This window comes from Bactrocera dorsalis, chromosome 5, assembly GCF_023373825.1.
Source record: "Bactrocera dorsalis isolate Fly_Bdor chromosome 5, ASM2337382v1, whole genome shotgun sequence".
NCBI lineage: Eukaryota > Metazoa > Arthropoda > Insecta > Diptera > Tephritidae > Bactrocera > Bactrocera dorsalis.
In genome coordinates, this window is record NC_064307.1 from 37,060,092 (window position 1) to 37,078,479 (window position 18,388).

The 18,388-nt window shown below is 35.7% G+C and overlaps 3 protein-coding genes, 1 long non-coding RNA gene and 1 pseudogene across 6 annotated transcripts in view; 3 read left to right on the forward strand and 2 right to left on the reverse strand.

Moving 5' to 3' along the window:
* Positions 1 to 18,388, reverse strand: part of LOC125779055 (odorant receptor 63a-like) — a 214,232-nt gene that overhangs the window by 45,601 nt on the left and 150,243 nt on the right. The window lies entirely within an intron of this gene.
* Positions 1,090 to 4,743, reverse strand: LOC125779059 (actin-binding protein IPP-like). 3 transcript variants are annotated; one of them, XM_049459480.1, is made up of 5 exons: positions 4,572 to 4,743; positions 2,308 to 2,410; positions 2,016 to 2,189; positions 1,592 to 1,949; positions 1,090 to 1,515 (listed from the first exon to the last, which is right to left on the reverse strand). In XM_049459480.1, exons 3-5 carry the CDS (start codon positions 2,165 to 2,167, stop codon positions 1,093 to 1,095), a joined length of 933 nt encoding a protein of 310 aa, XP_049315437.1. In that variant the 5' UTR covers positions 2,168 to 2,189; positions 2,308 to 2,410; positions 4,572 to 4,743; the 3' UTR covers positions 1,090 to 1,092. The 3 variants fall into 3 exon arrangements, with proteins under 3 accessions (XP_049315437.1, XP_049315438.1, XP_049315439.1); XM_049459481.1 differs by lacking the exon at positions 2,308 to 2,410 and having other exon boundaries at positions 4,572 to 4,742; XM_049459482.1 differs by lacking the exon at positions 4,572 to 4,743 and having other exon boundaries at positions 1,382 to 1,510; positions 2,308 to 3,270.
* On the forward strand, positions 5,502 to 6,313 carry LOC115066101 (uncharacterized; annotated as a pseudogene).
* LOC125779063 (kelch-like protein 17) lies at positions 10,353 to 10,923 on the forward strand. The gene is made up of 2 exons (XM_049459488.1): positions 10,353 to 10,483; positions 10,560 to 10,923. The coding sequence occupies exons 1-2, from the start codon at positions 10,370 to 10,372 to the stop codon at positions 10,914 to 10,916; spliced, it is 471 nt and encodes a 156-aa protein (XP_049315445.1). The 5' UTR covers positions 10,353 to 10,369; the 3' UTR covers positions 10,917 to 10,923.
* Positions 12,313 to 14,517, forward strand: LOC125779069 (uncharacterized). Its single transcript, XR_007423097.1, has 2 exons — positions 12,313 to 12,349; positions 14,268 to 14,517. It is a non-coding gene; the product is annotated as an uncharacterized LOC125779069 (long non-coding RNA).

The following is an 18,388-nucleotide window of genomic DNA, read 5'->3' on the forward strand; positions in this document are numbered from 1 at the left end:
AGTAGCAATAAACGTTTTATTTAATTCTAATAGAGTTAAGAGGGCGACTAAATAAATCGGTAACTATTTTCAATTAGACAATTTCGGTAACTTTTATTGAAGCGGAGTTACTTCTGCTTGTTTTGAAAACTTTAGGGAAGGCTACCAAATGATGACTTGATGAATGTTCTACTAATATTAATAATTATATTTTAGTCTAACTTACACCAGCAAAGTAACCTGTCATATCCGCGCAAGAAGTCCAAGTATTCGAATCCGGATTGTAGCATTCGACGGAGTTTAAGCCAGTATTGCCATTTGAACCGCCCATTACGTAAATTTTACCATTCAAGGTCACTGCACTGGCGTTATATCGTTCAACAATTAAGCTGTTCACCAACTTCCAACCACCGGAAGTCGTATATCTGGAAACAAACAAAAAGCAATGAAAAAGAATGCATATCTCTAAACTGAAACGTCAAAAGTGACATTTCGTCAAGTTGCATAGTCTATTAAAAAAGACTTAGAATTATTCTAAAGATGTCGTTGACAATGTCAAAGTGTTAAAGTTTTCTAAAGTCAGATTCAATCAGATTATAACATTTCACTGAATTCCCTACTTCTTTCATGGCGAAGTACCTTTTCTTGTTTACTACTTATACTACCCTAACACATCTAGTCTAAAGTTCTTTCACCGTTAAGTTTAAAATCAACCTTTAATTTTTAAAGCTCACAATCGCCATCGTTAGGTAATTGGTTACAAATTTATATATAATCACCTTTCCACCGACGACAAAGCATTATTACCCTCATAACCACCAATCGCGTAGATTTCACCATTTAACTCGACAACGCAGTGATTATTTCTTGCTTGGACCATATCTTGCAAATTATACCATATCTTATTTCGTATGTTCCAGCAACGAACGATGTTATATGTGGCACCATTATAACCGCCAATAAATAATAAATTACCATCCTTTAAAATAGTTCTATACTCTGTGTAATCGATTTTTATACTCCCATATTCTTGCCACTTATCCTCAGCTTTGTTATATTGCAGTAGCTTGCGATTCATCTACATATTTCATAAATATTGTACTCGTACGTACATTAATTTAAGATTATTATTTTTGAATATAAGCCACAGTATGCGCTTACCTCTGAGCAGCAAACGGCTAGAATTGTTTTGTAACCACAATTTGTAGCACTGACCCCACGTGGTTCTGTAAATCGCATATTTATCATTGGCCGTGCTGTGGGCTCTCTGATCCACGATAACGCCTTGAAGGCCAGTAGCTCACATCCAGGTAACGGCTGTATGCGGGTCATCAGGAAGTTTACATTGAATTGGGTAAGCCGCAGACAAGCTATTAAAAGTGGCAGTTGCTCTTGGCGCGCAGGAACATCGTAATTGTACCAGCGTTGTATGGCATCGAAGGCATCTTCCTCACGGGTTATATTCAAATTGTCAGATACTAGAATACGTTGCAATTTTTCTACATCAAAATTCAAAAACTCATCGCTTCGGCTGATCTAGTATTATTAGAAATAAAATTTAAATTACATAGGTGCCGTTGTTGTGAGACATTACGTGTATATTTAGACTCACCTCCATGAAATGCTGTGTCTCGTATTCGATGATTTTCTTCTTAAGAACTTCACACTGCGTTTCACGCTCCATCGTATAAGCACCCTGTAAAGTGTATTCATCGATACGTGTCATGAGGATGTCCACAATACGGTTTTTGGCATCCTCCAACTGCAAAACGATTGCCGCATTTAGCATGGCAGCGACATTGTTAACGGTAATGAGGACCTGTCCGGTATAACAAAAGGTTATTAGGCGCTCAAAAATATTGCTATCGATATCATTTATCTCGATGACTGGATTAGTGCTTTGATTGCCATTGAAAAGGTTCTCGAAGTAAGGACTCGCTGCTGCGAGTATTAAACGATGCGCAGGTACACTGGAAAAGAATTATAAATATTAATCCATATAATTTTATGTAAGCTGAGGACAAAGTAATACTTACAGAGCCGTTGGGTTTGAAACTTTGAATGTCACATCGATCAGAGACTGCTCGTCGTAGAAGCTAAATATTTTCGTCATTAATTTATCCATGAAGCGGTTCTGCTCACTGGATTTGCTCTGAAGAGCAAGTGTTTGGGAAGAACTCGTGGCCATTACTAGTTATTTAACTTTCCTTCTGTAATACAAAAATGACAATATTGATTAAAATATTTCAAATAAGTAAATGTGGAAGTTTTCTTCCAAGTTGTCTGGTGTACACTAAATCTGCACCCGATCAACGACTGTCATCTTACCTTGGCAACTTTAATGGCGCGTGGAACTCCGTGTCTGGTAATAAGCTAATCGCAGTTCTTTATTTTTAGTTATCGTAGCATTCAATCGAACGTTCCTGAACCTCTATGGGTGGAAGGTAAAAATAAACTTGTGTTATACCTTAGGATCTCTCACTCTTATATTTAGTTCTGCTTTATATCCTTGTAGAAGTACCATACTTGAAGTAGCTCATTTTCCAATCTACACCCAAAATCACTTTTTATTAGTTTTTCACATGGAATTCCTTTTCTAATCCAACACCGGGTTGTTCATAGCTCTTTTAAGTGCGAATGAATTATAAACACCCCGGCCAGGAATATTATTTTTAATAAAAAAAGAGCTAAAATTATTTATTCTTTACAATCTTTATGTAAAAACATGTTCATATACCGAAATGTAAGCTCACAGACAAATAAAAAGAAATCGGCTCTTAATAAAATATTTAACGAAGGGTTTACGTACTCCAACTTTAACTTTAATCAACAAAGCGGAAAAATTTCTTGGAAAAATTCACATCTGGAAACCATAAGAAGTGTTCAGGAAAGTTGGTTTCAATGGTCGAACAGACCGATATAAATCACACATCAATGCTAAAAGTCGAAGTACATATAAGAATGAAAGCTTCTGGAATACCGAAAATTTTTGTAGATGAGAGTTAAATTTGTTTAGATCGGATGGAAAGAGCCTATGTATGGAGAAAAGCAAATGCTAAGCTACAACCGCAAAATGTACGAAGCAACGTAAACACGACATCTTCTGGAGTCGCGAATTTGGAATTTATCAATACTATTATGAACAAGAGTGTGTTTCTGGACATTTTGAAACGTAATTTGCTACAAAGGGGCGCGAAACTAATATTTGGAACAACTTTTATGCAAAACTGACTTATTTGAAACTATCCGCATAACTAAAGCCGCTTCAAAAACGCCTTGCAAGCAGAATGAAACAAAATTGCTCCCAGCTACACAAAGAAATCGGTGGAATCCAAGCCGAAACGTATGAAAGCTGTTATAGATAGTATTTGGTATCTCACACGGTAATAGTCAAACTAAAATTTTGATCATGTCCTTCAGAAGTGTATGTTTGGGTTTATTACTGCATCATTTTCGGTGTGAGGTGAAATTGAATTGAACTGCGATTGCTCTTGTTATTGATTAAATAAAATTACTACAAACTCTGAATTTTTTAGAGCATAAATTAAATATGTATACGAATATCTGTCCCTGTTCAGTGGTTTTTCTGGGTTTTGGGAAATGAATTTAGCTATCAGGTAATGCTTTCTTTAGTAATTTTTATATGGTGGTTTCTCACTTTGGCTGTGAGCCACTGTACATAAACTATGGAAAAATTCACTTTCTGCTCACGGATTTGTAATACTCGCGGTATTCGCTTTTGCTCTTGCAAAACCCTTGCAAGGTGCAAGAATTGCATATATGTATTTCCTCTTGGTGCACCGGCACAACAACAAAAACACGCAGAAAATTATTTGCAATGGCAGTAAAATATGTCAGACCAAAACCCATGTATATTTGCGTGCAACCCTGTTTCAGCCGCCATTTTACATTAAGACATATTACGTCGTTAAATTGTTGAGGACGGTAAGTTTTAAATAGATTTTATAATTTTTATTTAAATTATAACGATTGCTTACAGTTTTTTTGTTAAAAATGTATGCTTAAGGTGCGCCAATTCACAATAGCCATGGATAATCGTCATTCACAATAAATTGACCGAATCAGCCGTTCATATATCACTAGATTCTGCAATGGGTGCTCTCGTGCCCTTGTATATTTCGGTATACCCCTATTATATTTTTGCGTCCTCCGTCTTTAGGAAACCTAGACTATAAATTTTCCTTATACGAGTATTTAATACACACAAGTAAATGTATACATAAGTATGTTTATTTCATTTTTTCCTTTTAAAACTCAGATCACACACTATGATAGCACTACGTAGGTAGCTTGAAAGTTTTACTCGCTCAACTTCCTTATCAACAAATTGAAAAGAAGAAACAACAAACAACGCGACTGCGAGTAAAATTCTGCAAACGATAATATAAACATTGAAAATTAGTTGTTGTTTTGTATGTAATCTGAAATGCTGACTGGCATTTTGCGTCCGACCAGCTTGATATTTCTGTATACATACATAGATACATATTGTATGTATAATATAAGCGCCTATAGAAGTCTTCTTTTCCGTTTTATTTTAATAGAAACTCGTAAATTAATATGATGCTTACGTCGTTATTGTAATAGTGTTCCGAAAAAACAGCAACAGAAATTCAGCTTTCCGATATTTCAACACTTATATTGTACTATATGATTATCTTAAATATTAAGTACACGTGGCACAACCATAGATAGAGCTGTCAAAACTCGTAATTTTTATAACATTTGCCAATGATGCCACTGCTGAAAAATATTAGATTAGCCATTGATCAGAATGTCTTTTCTTGCTTTCTTGCTTGTCAGCTGGCAGCGGGCCCTGATCTCTTTTCTGAGCTGGCAACAAAACACAATCAGGGTCCCGTCAACCAACAGTTAGTGAAAAAGGCGGGATGCCAGAAGAGCAGCGCTAAAACGAATTGCAAAATTAGTGCGTTGTTGTAAAAATAGATGTCAATAGTTTGTAAAATTATTTATACATATGGGGATATAGGCCTACTGGGGAACCGAGCACTCAAAAATAATATCGGTAACGCGCTATTTGCATACCTCAGTGGTAATGTGGAAACTGCAAATTACCCAAAAGTTGTTTATAAAATGCCCAATCCAATATTTATCAGCAGTGGCATCATTAGCAAATGTTATGAAAAATGTGAGTTTTGACAGCTCTCTCTATGGTTGTGACACGTGTACTTAATATTTAAAAAAAATCATATAGTACAATATAAGTGTTGAAATATCGGAAAGCTGAATTTCTATTTCGACGTTTCTGAACACTATTACAATAAAGAAAGATTATCCCACTAATCTTATAAATTTATCAAGATTTCGCCATACAAAAATGACAGCTCAGAACCATTTCATCGAAGTGATTTGAAACTGATCCACTCTAAATCTCTAGGTTAGACTCTGATTTTGCGCCAGCTGTTCGTCACATTTGTTTAATCGCAGCTGATTTTGACACTTCAAACTGTCAAAATATAAAACATGAAAAGTTAACAGACAAAGAAGACAAAAAAATAAAACAAAAATTGTCGTTGATTACAAATCAAAGTATAAAAAAAATGAAAAAACTCAAAAAAAAAGCGAGTTATGTGGAGTGAAGCTGCCGAGGCCGACTTAATATATGAGGAAATGTCTGGTGCAATGCTTTTGGCTGGACACGATTATACGGCCATGGAGATAAAAATAAAATTGCACAATTTCGCAAACAAATACAGGTAAGTAATAAATTATGAGGTAAACATATAACTTTAAATATTTTTTTATTTTTAGACAAGAAAAGCAGAAAAACAGGTGGCTCCCCTGGACGGTGGAAACATTATGAGGCGGTACACCAAGCACTAGGCGGTTTTAAAAGTTTTTGTTCCGCCGAACTTGTGAAGGATAGCATTGTGGGTAAGTTTTAAGCGCATTGGAGTAGATTCCAATATAAAATGAAAAACATTTATGGAATGTTTCTTTACACTTTTATTTGTTTGTTCTATTTTCAGTTGATATGGAGCCAATTTCCGTAAAGGCCGATACAGAAGGAGAGTCGCCACTCCCAAGCCCAGGCGATGGACCTTCTACGTCGCATGGTTGCACTCGGCCATCGTCAAGAGATGCTGTAAAAAAAAAATCAGCAATGACAATAATGGAGAAAATTAAGGATAACTTTCTCTCCTACAAGAATACACAAACGATTCAAAAGAAGTGAAGGACGCTTTCATCGACTTCCTTCGTAGCCAAAAATAGATTTAAAAATTTTTTTTTAAGTTTTAGTTTTAAGATATGCATACATATAAATGATGAATGGAAAATGAATATAAATATGTGAATGAATATGAAAATATATATGTAACATATATAAAATATAGAAATATCTGTTATTTGTACTGGAATTAAATTAAAAAATATGTAAGCATGGATCGTTTGCTAGTAGAGATTTAACAGCATTTCAAAGTTGAATGCAATAACTCACCGAAATATGAAACGAACGCTTGTCTTATTTCCTCTGCTCTTGGGTTAACATTTCCACGAATATTAGAGACGTTTTCTGGCAACTGCTGAGTTTCTTTTTCGGTTTGTTGTATTGCAGTCCACTCCACGCAGCACGCTTTGATGACAATTCACGTGTTGACCATGTGGTTATCCAAGCCTTTACCAACCCGTCTAAACCTTGCCTTTAAAAGACCGAAAGCATTCTCCACCACTCTTCGGCATTTCGAGAGTACATAGTTGATTTTTTTTATCCAAAGGTTGGTTTACACAAAATGGGTACGGTTTCATCAAAAGTTCATCAAATTTGAACGCAGAGTCGCCCAACAAAACGACAGAAACATTAACTGACGATATTCGTCTACTCATGTCTTTAAATATAGTAGATTGTGTCAACTCGCTTTTTAAAGATGATCTCTCAAATATTGAAGAGTCATTGCAACGGCCTGGACTACCAACGTTGATGCGACATGTGATACTCGTAAAGCGACATCTATAACATTAAAGAAATACATTAGGTGTTTAAACGAGCTTCATGAAAAAAATTACCTTGCATCTACTAAAGCCAAAAGAACCGTGGAATACCAGCGTTTGTAATAGTTGTAGTCAACAGCATGTTCTGCTGTTGGGCGAACTTCTATATGACAATCATCTAAAACTTAAAAATATATAAAAACTCCATTGTAAAAAATTTAACTTATTACCTATAGCTCCTATCACTTGAGGAAAACCCAATGGCTCAAAATCATTTAAATACTCGCAGAATTGAATTTCGTTCATTGGGAATTTCTTCAAATACAAAAGCCACAAACAACGCCAGACTTCATGACAGAAATCAATTAGAATGGAGCAGACCTTGCTTTTACCAATTCCGAACATATTTCCAATTGTTCAGAAGAAGCCAAGAGCATATAAAGCAAAAGCAACGCGTTTCTCTAATTGAATTGCTTTCCGGTAGTTAGTGTTTTTCTTCTCCAATCCTTTCAACATAATTTTAATAATTAATTAATTAATTTAATGAAAAAATTGCGCTTCATTCGGAAGTTGTTTTTAAAAAATGCATCTGAATTCAACTGGCAGTCGACTTCCCAAAACATTTTGCCACGACTCTAAATTATATACACATCAAGAATGATAGAAAAGAGATTACGCATTGCGCAGGTCCGTTATACTTGACATACAATTGCTTACGTCACATGGCGCAGTAAAAAATTTGGCAGCTATAAACTCTACTACTCTAACATTCTTGTTAACAAGCAATATTTACTTGCTACTCAAGCTATTTCACGAAATTTATGAGCCGTGTGACGTAGATGCGCAGAACGAAAAATGTTTTACTCTCATCTGCGCAATCTTGTACTCTATCATTCTTGTATACACATTATAATTAAACGAAGTTATAATACCAATATTTATATATATACTTGCTTTTATTCAAATAGACCTTGTTGAATTTGCTCCATATAGGCTACACATTTTTAGTGCTACGTGTTCAAACAGCAAACGTTTCATTGCTAAGCGGTTAGAATCAAACAATTCCCAAATTATTTCCATTGAGCGGAGATAATTTAGAAAAAAGAAGACAATTTTTATAACAAGATACGACATTAAAATGTTTTCTTTTAATAAATACTTTGATGTTTATGACTGAATGTCAAAAACATCTGACTTATAAATCTCCAACGGCAGTAAGAACACTTTCGGGTTATGAAATGCTTAAATGTAATCTAATCTTTTAAATTTTCGGTCTGAACATGGTATAAGCATCATATTAATTTACGCATTTTTATTAAAGTACAACGGAAAACAAGAGTTCTATAGGAGCTTTAATTATATGTATATATGTATGTATAAAGAAATTGGTACTGTTTTTTTTTTACGTGGCGGGTCCCAAGCCGAGCGCAACCCTGAGTAGGAATGGTTCGCTTTCTCACCTTAGCTCGCCTTCAAACGGATGTTTTTTGACTACCCAGAGGATACTTGGTCGAGGTCTGGAAGTCGCGAGCTGTTTGTGCCATATGTAAAATAATCGTTTCTGGCCACTCCCAAGTGAATGGCAATCAGAGAACTTTCCTCACTTGCGTGAACTTCTACACATGACTGCATCCTCCAAAAGACAGCGGCTACGCTGGCTAGGTCATGTTGTCCGGATGGACGAAAACACTCTAGCTCTAAAAGTATTCGACGCAGTACCAGCCGGGGGAAGCAGAGGAAGAGGAAGACCTTCACTCCGTTGGAAGGACCAAGTGGAGAAGGACCTGCCTTCGCTTGGAATATCCAATTGGCGCCACGTAGCGAAAAGAAGAAACGACTGGCGGACGGTTGTTAACTCGGCGTTCATGGCGTAAGCGGTGTCTACGCCAGTAAAGAAGAAGAAGAAGATGTATAAAGAAATATGAAGCTAGTCCGCTGGGCCGTCGCAAAGTGCCGGTCAGCATTTCAGATCATATAACAATAAACTTTCAATGTTTATATTATTGTTTACAGAACTTTAGCCGGCGACGCGTTGTTTGTTGTTAGTTCTTTTCAATTTGTTGATACGGAAATTGAGCGGATAAAACTTTCAAGTTACCTATTAATTAATTATACATAAGTATGTATGCATTTACTTGTGTATATTAAAAATAACAAAAATTTATTCTTTAGGTTCCTCAAAGACGGAGTCCGCAAAAAATATATTTATTTTTAAATCGTCTTCTTTTGACGCGAGTATTACAAATCCGTGAGCAGAAAGTGAATTTTTCCATAGTTTATGTACAGTGGCTCACAGCCAAAGTGAGAAACCACCATATAAAAATTACTAAAGAAAGCATTACCTGATAGCTAAATTCATTTTCTAAAAACTAGAAATGCCATTTAACAGCGACAGATATACGCATTTAATTTATGCTTTAAAAAATTCAAAGTTTTGTTATAACTAAAGCAATTGCAGTTCAATTCAATTGCACCTCACAGCGAAAATGATGATTGAAGAACGTAATCAAAATTTTAGTTTGATTAATACCTTGTGAAATACCAACTATTTCGGCTTGGGTTCCCCCGATTTCTTTGTGTCGCTAGGAGCAATTTTGTTTCATTCTGTTTGCAGGGCATTTTTCAAGCGGTTTTATTTCCAATCTCTCAATCCAAAACTAGCCACAGATTCTCAATTGCATTAAAATGTGCAAACAGTGTTGGTGTTGTAGCAAATTTTGTTTCAAAATGCCCAGAAACACACTCTTGTTCATAATACTGCCGATAAATTCCAAATTTTTTATAAGAAAAACCTATTGTTTTGAAAACTGTTTCGCACTCTCACAACTTTGGCCGCTCTTCAAAAAAATAACCCTGGCCGGGGTGTTTATAATTCATTCACACTCATTTCGGCTTGCAAAAGAACTATGAATACCCCGTTGTTGGATCGACCAGGACTATTATTTTTTGAAACGCGGCGAAACGCCGCCAATATATATAGAAAAGGAATTCCACGCGAGAAACTAATAAATAGTGATAGAGTCACTAAATTACTATTGTGACAATTAGAGACATGAGACAATCGTCTCAAGCAGAATACCGATACTAGAGTTTCAAGCCCAACGGCTCTGTAAGTATTACTTTGTCCTCAGCTTACATAAATTTATATAGATTAATATTTATATTTTTTTTCAGTGTACCCGCGCATCGTTTGATACTCGCAGCAGCGAGTCCTTACTGCGAGAACCTTTTCAATGGCAATGGAAGCACTGATCCAGTCATCGAGATAAATGACATCGATAGCGATATTTTTGAGCACCTAATAACATTTTGTTACACCGGACAGGCGCTCATTACCGTTAACAATGTCGCTGCCTTGCTAAATGCGGCAACCGTTTTGCAATTGGACGATGCCATAAGCAGTAGTGTGAACTTGCTCATGACACACATCGATGACTACACTTTACAGGGTGCTTATATGCTAGAGCGTGAAACTCAATGCGAAGTTCTTAAGACGAAAATCATCGAATACGAAACACAGAACTTCATGGAGGTGAGTCTAAATATACACGTAATGTCTCACAATAACGGTACTTGTGTAATTTAAATTTTGTTTCTAATAATACTAGATCAGCCGAAGCGATGAGTTTTTGAATTTTGATGTAGAAAAATTGCAACGTATTCTGGTATCTGACAATTTGAATATAACCCGTGAGGAAGATGCCTACGATGCCATACAACGCTGGTACAATTACGATGTTCCTACGCGCCAAGAGCAACTGCCACTTTTAATAGCTTGTCTCCGTCTTACCCAATTCAATATGGACTTTCTGATGACACACATACAGCCGTTACCTGGATGTGAGCTACTCGCCCTCAGAGCGTTATTGTGGATCAGAGAGCCTACAGTACGGCCAATGATAAATATGCGATTGACAGAACCACGTGGGTCAGTACTACAATTTGTGGTGACAAAACAATTCTAGCCGTTTGCTCAGAGGTAAACGCACACTGTGGCCTATATTCAAAAATGATAATTATACATTAATGTACATACTTACAATATTTTTGGAATAGGTGAATGACAAGCTGCTGCAATATAATAAAACTGAGGATAAGTGGCAGGAATATGCGAGCATAAAAATCGATTACGAAGATTATAGAACTATTTTAAAGAATGACAATTTATTATTTATTGGCGGTAATAACGATGGTGCCACACTTAACGTCGTCCTCAGCTGGAATATACGGAATAAGACATGGCAAAATTTACCTCCCATGAAGCAAGCACGATGGGGGCACTGTGTTGTCGAATTAGATAATAAAATCTACGCGATTGGTGGTCATGGGGGTAATAATTATCTGTCGTCGGTGGAAAGGTGAATACATATACTATAAATCTGTAACGAATTCATAACGATGGCGATTGTGAGCTTTAATAATTTCAGGTTAACTTAAAGCTTAACATTGAAAGAACTTTAGACTAGATGTGTTAGAGTTGTATAAGTAGTAAACAAAATAAGGTACTTTGGAATGAAAGAAGGATGGAATTCAATGAAATGTTATAATCTGATTGAAATTGACTTTAGAAAACTCGTAACATTTTGACATTGTCAACGATTAATTTAGAATAAATTTAAGTGTTTTTTAACAGACTATGCAAAGTGACGAAATGTCAGTTTTGACGCTTCGGTTTAAAAATATGCAGTTTTTTTCATTGCTTTTGTTTATTTCCAGTTATACAACTTCCGATGGTTGGAAGTTGGTGAAAAGCTTAATTGATACACGATATTGCGCCCGTGCAGTGATATTAAATGGTAAAATTTACATAATTGGCGGTTTTAATGACAACAAGCTAATAAAATCCGTCGAATGTTACAATCCGGATTCGGATACTTGGACTTCTTGCGCGGATATTAAAATATAATTATTAATACTCGTATTAGTAGAACGTTCACCAAGTCACGAATTGTTAGAATGAGGAAGAGTCAAAGACGTATATCACAAGGTTACTTAAGTGTTAAATATTGTATTAACATTTGCCTCCTTGGATATCTTTTACTATAGACAGATGTACGTAATCGGTATTCGTTTTCTGTCTAGAGTATTAAAATTTACTTGTGAAATAAGTACTGCCGCTATAATAAGAGATTCCATTTGATTTCAACGTTGCAAGCCTAACCTAAAGTTTCCAAAACAAGCAAAAGTAACTCCGCTACAATAAAAATGACCGAAATTGTCTAATATTTACTGATTTATTTAGTCGCTCCCTTAGTTCTATTAGAATTAAACACAACGTTTACTGCTACTTTTTATATTACAGGCAGCTGCACATAAAGGTCACATTTATGTTTTAGGTCGTGTTGATAACTACAGACTTCTTGAACGTTACGATCCTCAGCAAGACACATGGTCACAGGTACCTACAGCGCACAGGCCAACAAATTATTTCAATCCTTGCATGATGGAAAATAAATATCACATCACGATGAGTTGTTGCGCTCCAAAATCAAACTGCGCCGTTCGCCGCGTTTGATTTTTCGGCATTTTGCCGGCAATTTCTACGAAATCATTTAATGGCAAACATTTCAGTTTATTCATTGTTTTCCTGTGCTCCTTCCACTCCTCACCAGCGGACGAGCCGGCGTACGAATGGCTGCAAAATCAACATTTCAATTTTTGCTTGACTACTGGAGCCGAAAACATCAAGCAGTGACCGTACAGGTGCTGCTACACCTTCTCATCAGCGTTCTTTTTGTGATGCATATCAAGTTGATCTTAAGATCTCTATATACTTGCAATTTTGAGAAAGTGCTCTACACAAATTTAAAACATTAAAAAATGGGTTTGAATCTTTTAAGAAAACTAACAAAAGTGGTTATGTCTGTTGTTCGAAAGGAAATTCCAAGAGCTTTAGAAGCTGTATAGATAACGGTCTAAGTTTGATGTTTAGATTAATGTTAAAAAAGTTTTTTATGAAATTGGCTATTAAATCATCAATACACAAGAAATGTAAAAGCTCATGGGTTTTATAATTTTAAGAAATAAAATGTTGTGACCCTTAAAAATAAATTAGATATTTATAAAATAATAGTATTTAGATCGGGTTTTAAAACGCTTGGGTGATCGGACGAGAACCGATGTATTCAAATTTGATTCCGAGAGATTTGATAATGTAATATCATTAACACAAGAACTAAATGATATAGGAGAAGACTCCATAATTAAAAGAAGCTTAAGTTTTGCTTTAAAATGTTAGAATCGCTAAAATCAGAGGCACACACTTTTTCCTTGAGTAAAATCTTCTAACTGTAATATTGTATCAGAATAATTTAAAACGACGGTTTCGGAAACAATTGTTTTATTAGTAATTCATCAACGTTGCGTTGCTTTCTCTAAAAAAAAAAACAAATGCAAATCAAACAAACAATCGACAGTGTAACAGAAATTGGAATTATTTGATTTTTTTTAATAAATGAAAAGGAAAACAGTAACAACTACTAGAGTCGAAAAAATAAAGGAGTGACCGTACAGAAAAATACCGCTATATGGGAGGTGGCCGTAGTTTTTGCCCAATTTTAATCATTTTCATAATCTCACATACATAACTAGGTACAATCTAAAATGTGTACAAAATTTAGACGAAATCGATAAAGTAGTTCCAGAGATTTACACTCAAAAGTGGGCGGTGACTTGCCAAAATTTTCATATAGTCGGATTTCTGGCTGCAATATAACACCGAATACCAAACTCAAGATGTTTCCCTTCAACAGTTATTAAAATTTCCGATCTTTAGTGTTTTCAAAAATTACCGTTATATGGGAGGTGGGCTTGGTTGTTATCCGATTTCGATCATTTTCCAGATATCCCTTAAGTAGGCATTGTGTAATATATATACAAAATTGGAACGAAATCGGTGGGGTGGTTCCAGAGGTGGTACATATGAACTCATAAGTGGGCAGTGCCACGCCCTCTATAAAAAATTTATGTACTGTCGAATTTTCTGCTTAAATACAACATCACATACCAAATTTGAGCAAATTAGCTTCGATAGCTACTAAACAAGCAAACAATCGACAGTGAAATAGGAATTGGATTTTTTTTTTTACAAAATACAATATACGAAATTTTCTCGCTAAAAACCGAAAGCTCGATTTTCATTTTAGACCCATGGTTTCTTGGGCAAATGTTCTTAGAATTCATCGTAGTTTACGATTTTGATAACCGCTTTGGCAAGAAAAAATTTGACCCACTCTAACCTACATACATAAGTATATTGAGTTGATTTTTGCCAATCGCTTGATGCCAAACTGAATATTCTTGAAAACATTTCGCAGATTTGCTCTTTGGAAGTTGGCGGTGGTTATAAAGCTTGCGTAACACTAGACAATAGACTGTGGGCTATTGGTGGCAAGTCTAAATCTGCTGACAAGTCATGTGTATCAGTATTTGATGAAGAGAATTTCTGTTGGGTAGAAAGGTGCTTATTACCCAGAATTGATGTGTTAAACGGTTTTGTTGTGCCTGAATCCTTGCTGTCGGCGATGTGAATAAAAATAATGTAATTATTGTTCCGTTTTTTGATTTAACAAATTCTTTTATTATTATCTAATAAATATAATTTAAAACTTCAGTATTGTCATACAAAACTAATTAATTTGGAAGCAGGGGATGGTGCTAAGGCACTTGAACTGAAAGTTAGGAATCCGTAATATGAGACCAATTCTAAAATCGGTCAAATCCATCAGATTGACGGTTACTGGTGTAATAGATATGTAATTGCAAAGATATGTGACATGCTCTTTAATTTAATGAAAAATATGTAAAAGAGCAAGAGAGGAACAGCTCTCTTAAGAGCGTAGTGGTGGGCACAAAAATTAAGAGTGCTCTTACAACAATCACAGTTGCGATAATACAGTAGAATCCCCATTATCCGAACATCTATTATCCGAATATCCGTCTCGGCTCTAATTTTCAATCGGATGCCATTTAGTTGTTACAACTGAAACGCATCAGGGTCTTGGCCGCAATTAAACGATGTGATTCTTTACGTCAAAGACCAATAACAAGTTATGTATTTCCAACCAAAATTTTAAATTACATGGGCATTATGTAATACATTATTTATCGTTATAGCTCGGTTTTTTTATACCGTACATATTATCTAAACTACACTTGTAAAATTTATTACATAATAAAACGTTATTATATGTAATTTAAATATTGTTTGATTTTCTATGAAATCGATTATCCGGATTTTCGATTATACGGAATACCCCTGGTTTTATTTGATCCGGATAATCGGGATTCTACTGTAATAGAAAGGTGAAAAAATAACATTAAAAGAAAATAAAAGTAATCAGACTAATTTTAGGTTTTTATGTAGAACTAGCTGACCCCGCAGTCGTTGTCCTGCGTGAAATTATGTATTTTGAAATGAAAAGAAAGTTAAATTTATCATTTCATTTTTTTTTTCAATGTAAGGCAGCTTTATAAACAACGTTTTTTTGGTTTCTGTTCCGATGTACAGAAAAGATGGTTTTCCAACTCGTGAGCACGCCACGGCCGTGTGAAAAACATAGCACTTCCTTATTTATGCCGGAATACGTTTGAACTGAAATGGAAAACCGTTAGAACTCAAAGGAATTCGTAGAATCAAGCATTCTCTTCCTTGTATTCAGCGCATGAAGATTGCAAAACATAATTACGACGGATCCTACTTTGAGACGCAAATGATGCGGTGGCATATCAAGCCTCTCCAAAGAATTGAGAAATTCCACTGGATAATCACGGCGTCGTCTTCATTGTCAATACGATCGATATATTTGTATGAGCGCAAGTCTCCCGGAATTTGACTTTGAATCTTCCAGTTAAAGTCAACAACATCGGTATTTTTGGCAGCTAACATTTCGCGTGCACTTAAGGAATCGTAGTTACGACAATTTGTCTACTGTCCGAACATTCGGGATGACTTCATCTTTCGTTAATTGATAAACGGCAGATGGAATTGATATGAAACCACCGGACGTATCGAGATCACCCCGAAAAGTGTGCGACCTTTATTTGCTTTCGAAGTAGCTATCGCATCGTACATTGTTTGATTACAGTGATTATCATGTTCCAGCAATTGTATTTGCTGGCTTGCTTCTCCAAAACTTACACACACCGTACCATTCACAGTACGCAATGACTTAAATGAAGTTGAACCGCGTACATTAATCAATAGCAATCGAAGGTAGAAGCAATCGTTGTTTTTTCGGGTGGATTCTGTAAATCCGTCCTAATGCATTAGTTGATAAAACACCTGGATGTCAATCTACTGGTTGGCCTTGCTTTCTGCGTAACTACTTATTTCTTCGACGATGCATTCCATGCATAATATCAAGGTATTTTCGAATGTCCTCGCACAAACGGATCTCTGACGAAAGTTGAGCAAAAACTCGTAAATATTAATTTTGTTGCTGGCGGTGTTTCCACTGGCTGTACTATATTCCCTGGGTTGAAATACACTCTTTGGCCATTCTCCAAATTAACTGCGAGACGTACAACAGACGGAAAACGTTCATGAATTGCAAAAGTAAATAGCCAACAAAGCGCTTTATTGCAGTTCACGTATCGACCGTACCGTGCAAGACCAATAACCGCCATGTTGGTTCCTTTGGTGTCGCACTTACAAACGTATTTTATCGATTATACCAAACTGCAATACTCAACATTGATATGAGTTTTCAATGTGAATTAGACAATAATAGTGAATATAGTACGATCCATGTGTTGTCAACTTCGATATTCACTCCTCTAAGTTATATGGTCGTCTGATGAGCTACGACGATAGAGTGGATATCCAACATTTCCAGTTTGTGTTTCCGAAAGAAAAGCACGTGGATGGTGTTTCGTGCATTTATTGTCAGACATACAAACCGAAAAGGGATTGTACTGTCCGCAAGGTCCATGAACCATATTGGCTTCCACCACTTCATATAACACTGGATCTTTCTCTACATCAGGAATTTCCGCAAAAATGAATTTATCAATTTGATCTGGTGTAACCATAATCTACCATCCAAAGAAGAATGTGTGCATGTGGTGAACCTATTTTTTGTAACTCAACAGAGTACATCCAGCATCTAACAGCACCATATATACGTTGCTTCAAGATAAAGTCTATCAAAAATCGTAGCTGTTGTTTTAAAAGTCGTGCTGTGACATCGCTTTTTAATTGACCGAGATCCATAATTTCGCACGTATGTCACCGCATCTAATAAAAAACTGTTGAAGCCTCTAGGTACCGAATGTTCAGACCCCGGTACCTGTAGGTGACTTTTGATCGAAAATGTCGATCAATGTTATGTATATATAATTGAAGTTAAGAGATAATCCCTCTCTTATAATGGCATGTTCGTAAGTCAAAAATGGGTTGAATCGGACCAATACTTCCCTTAAAGGGGTATTCTAGTCTAGAATTTTGAAAAAAATCGATTTTGCATATTCTTAAAGACTGGACCTTTAAGAATATATTCCCCAAAGGAATTTTTAAAATTCCTATTATTTACCGACTTATAGCTATTTTAGTGACGCAGCATATAGACTGCCTGCAGCTAGACTCAAATCTTTAATCGCGTTTTTCTCCAAACTACTATTTTCAACACTTCTGACATGATTTTTCAAGTTCTAATGAACCAATTAACTTGAAATTTGGTGTGAACCTTCTTTATATATCTCTCTATGGTTGGAACTAGGATTATTAAAAAATTTTGATTTTTACTATTTTTAAAAATTTTGATCTTTGCGGGCAAAAAATTCAAACAGTCGCCATTTACTTTTTTATACTCTCGCAACAAAGTTGCTAAAGAGAGTATTATAGTTTTGTTCACATAACGGTTGTTTGTAAGTCCTAAAACTAAAAGAGTCAGATATAGGGTTATATATACCAAAGTGATCAGGGTAACGAGTAGAGTTGAAATCCGGATGTCTGTCTGTCCGTCCGTCCGTCCGTCCGTGCAAGCTGTAACTTGAGTAAAAATTGAGATATCATGATGAAACTTGGTACACGTATTTCTTGGCTCCATAAGAAGGTTAAGTTCGAAGATGGGAAAAATCGGCCCACTGCCACGCCCACAAAATGGCGGAAACCGAAAACCTATAAAGTGTCATAACTAAGCCATAAATAAAGATATTAAAGTGAAATTTAGCACAAAGGATCGCATTAGGGAGGGGCATATTTAGTCGTAATTTTTTTGGAAAAGTGGGTTTTTTGTATATATCTCCGAAACTACTATAGCTATGTCAACCAAACTCTATAGAGTCGTTTCCTTCAGGCATTTCCATATACAGTTCAAAAATGGAAGAAATCGGATAATAACCACGCCCACCTCCCATACAAAGGTTATGTTGAAAATCACTAAAAGTGCGTTAACCGACTAACAAAAAACGTCGGAAACACTAAATTTTACGAAAG

Coding starts and splice junctions, on each gene's coding strand:
- LOC125779063 (XM_049459488.1), top strand. CDS start 10,370: ATGACACACATCGATGACTACACTTTACAGGGTGCTTATATGCTAGAG. Junction 10,484..10,559: donor AAACACAGAACTTCATGGAG/GTGAGTCTAAAT, acceptor TAATAATACTAG/ATCAGCCGAAGCGATGAGTT.
- LOC125779059 (XM_049459480.1), bottom strand. CDS start 2,167: ATGGCCACGAGTTCTTCCCAAACACTTGCTCTTCAGAGCAAATCCAGT. Junction 1,950..2,015: donor GTTTCAAACCCAACGGCTCT/GTAAGTATTACT, acceptor ATTCTTTTCCAG/TGTACCTGCGCATCGTTTAA. Junction 1,516..1,591: donor AGACACAGCATTTCATGGAG/GTGAGTCTAAAT, acceptor TAATAATACTAG/ATCAGCCGAAGCGATGAGTT.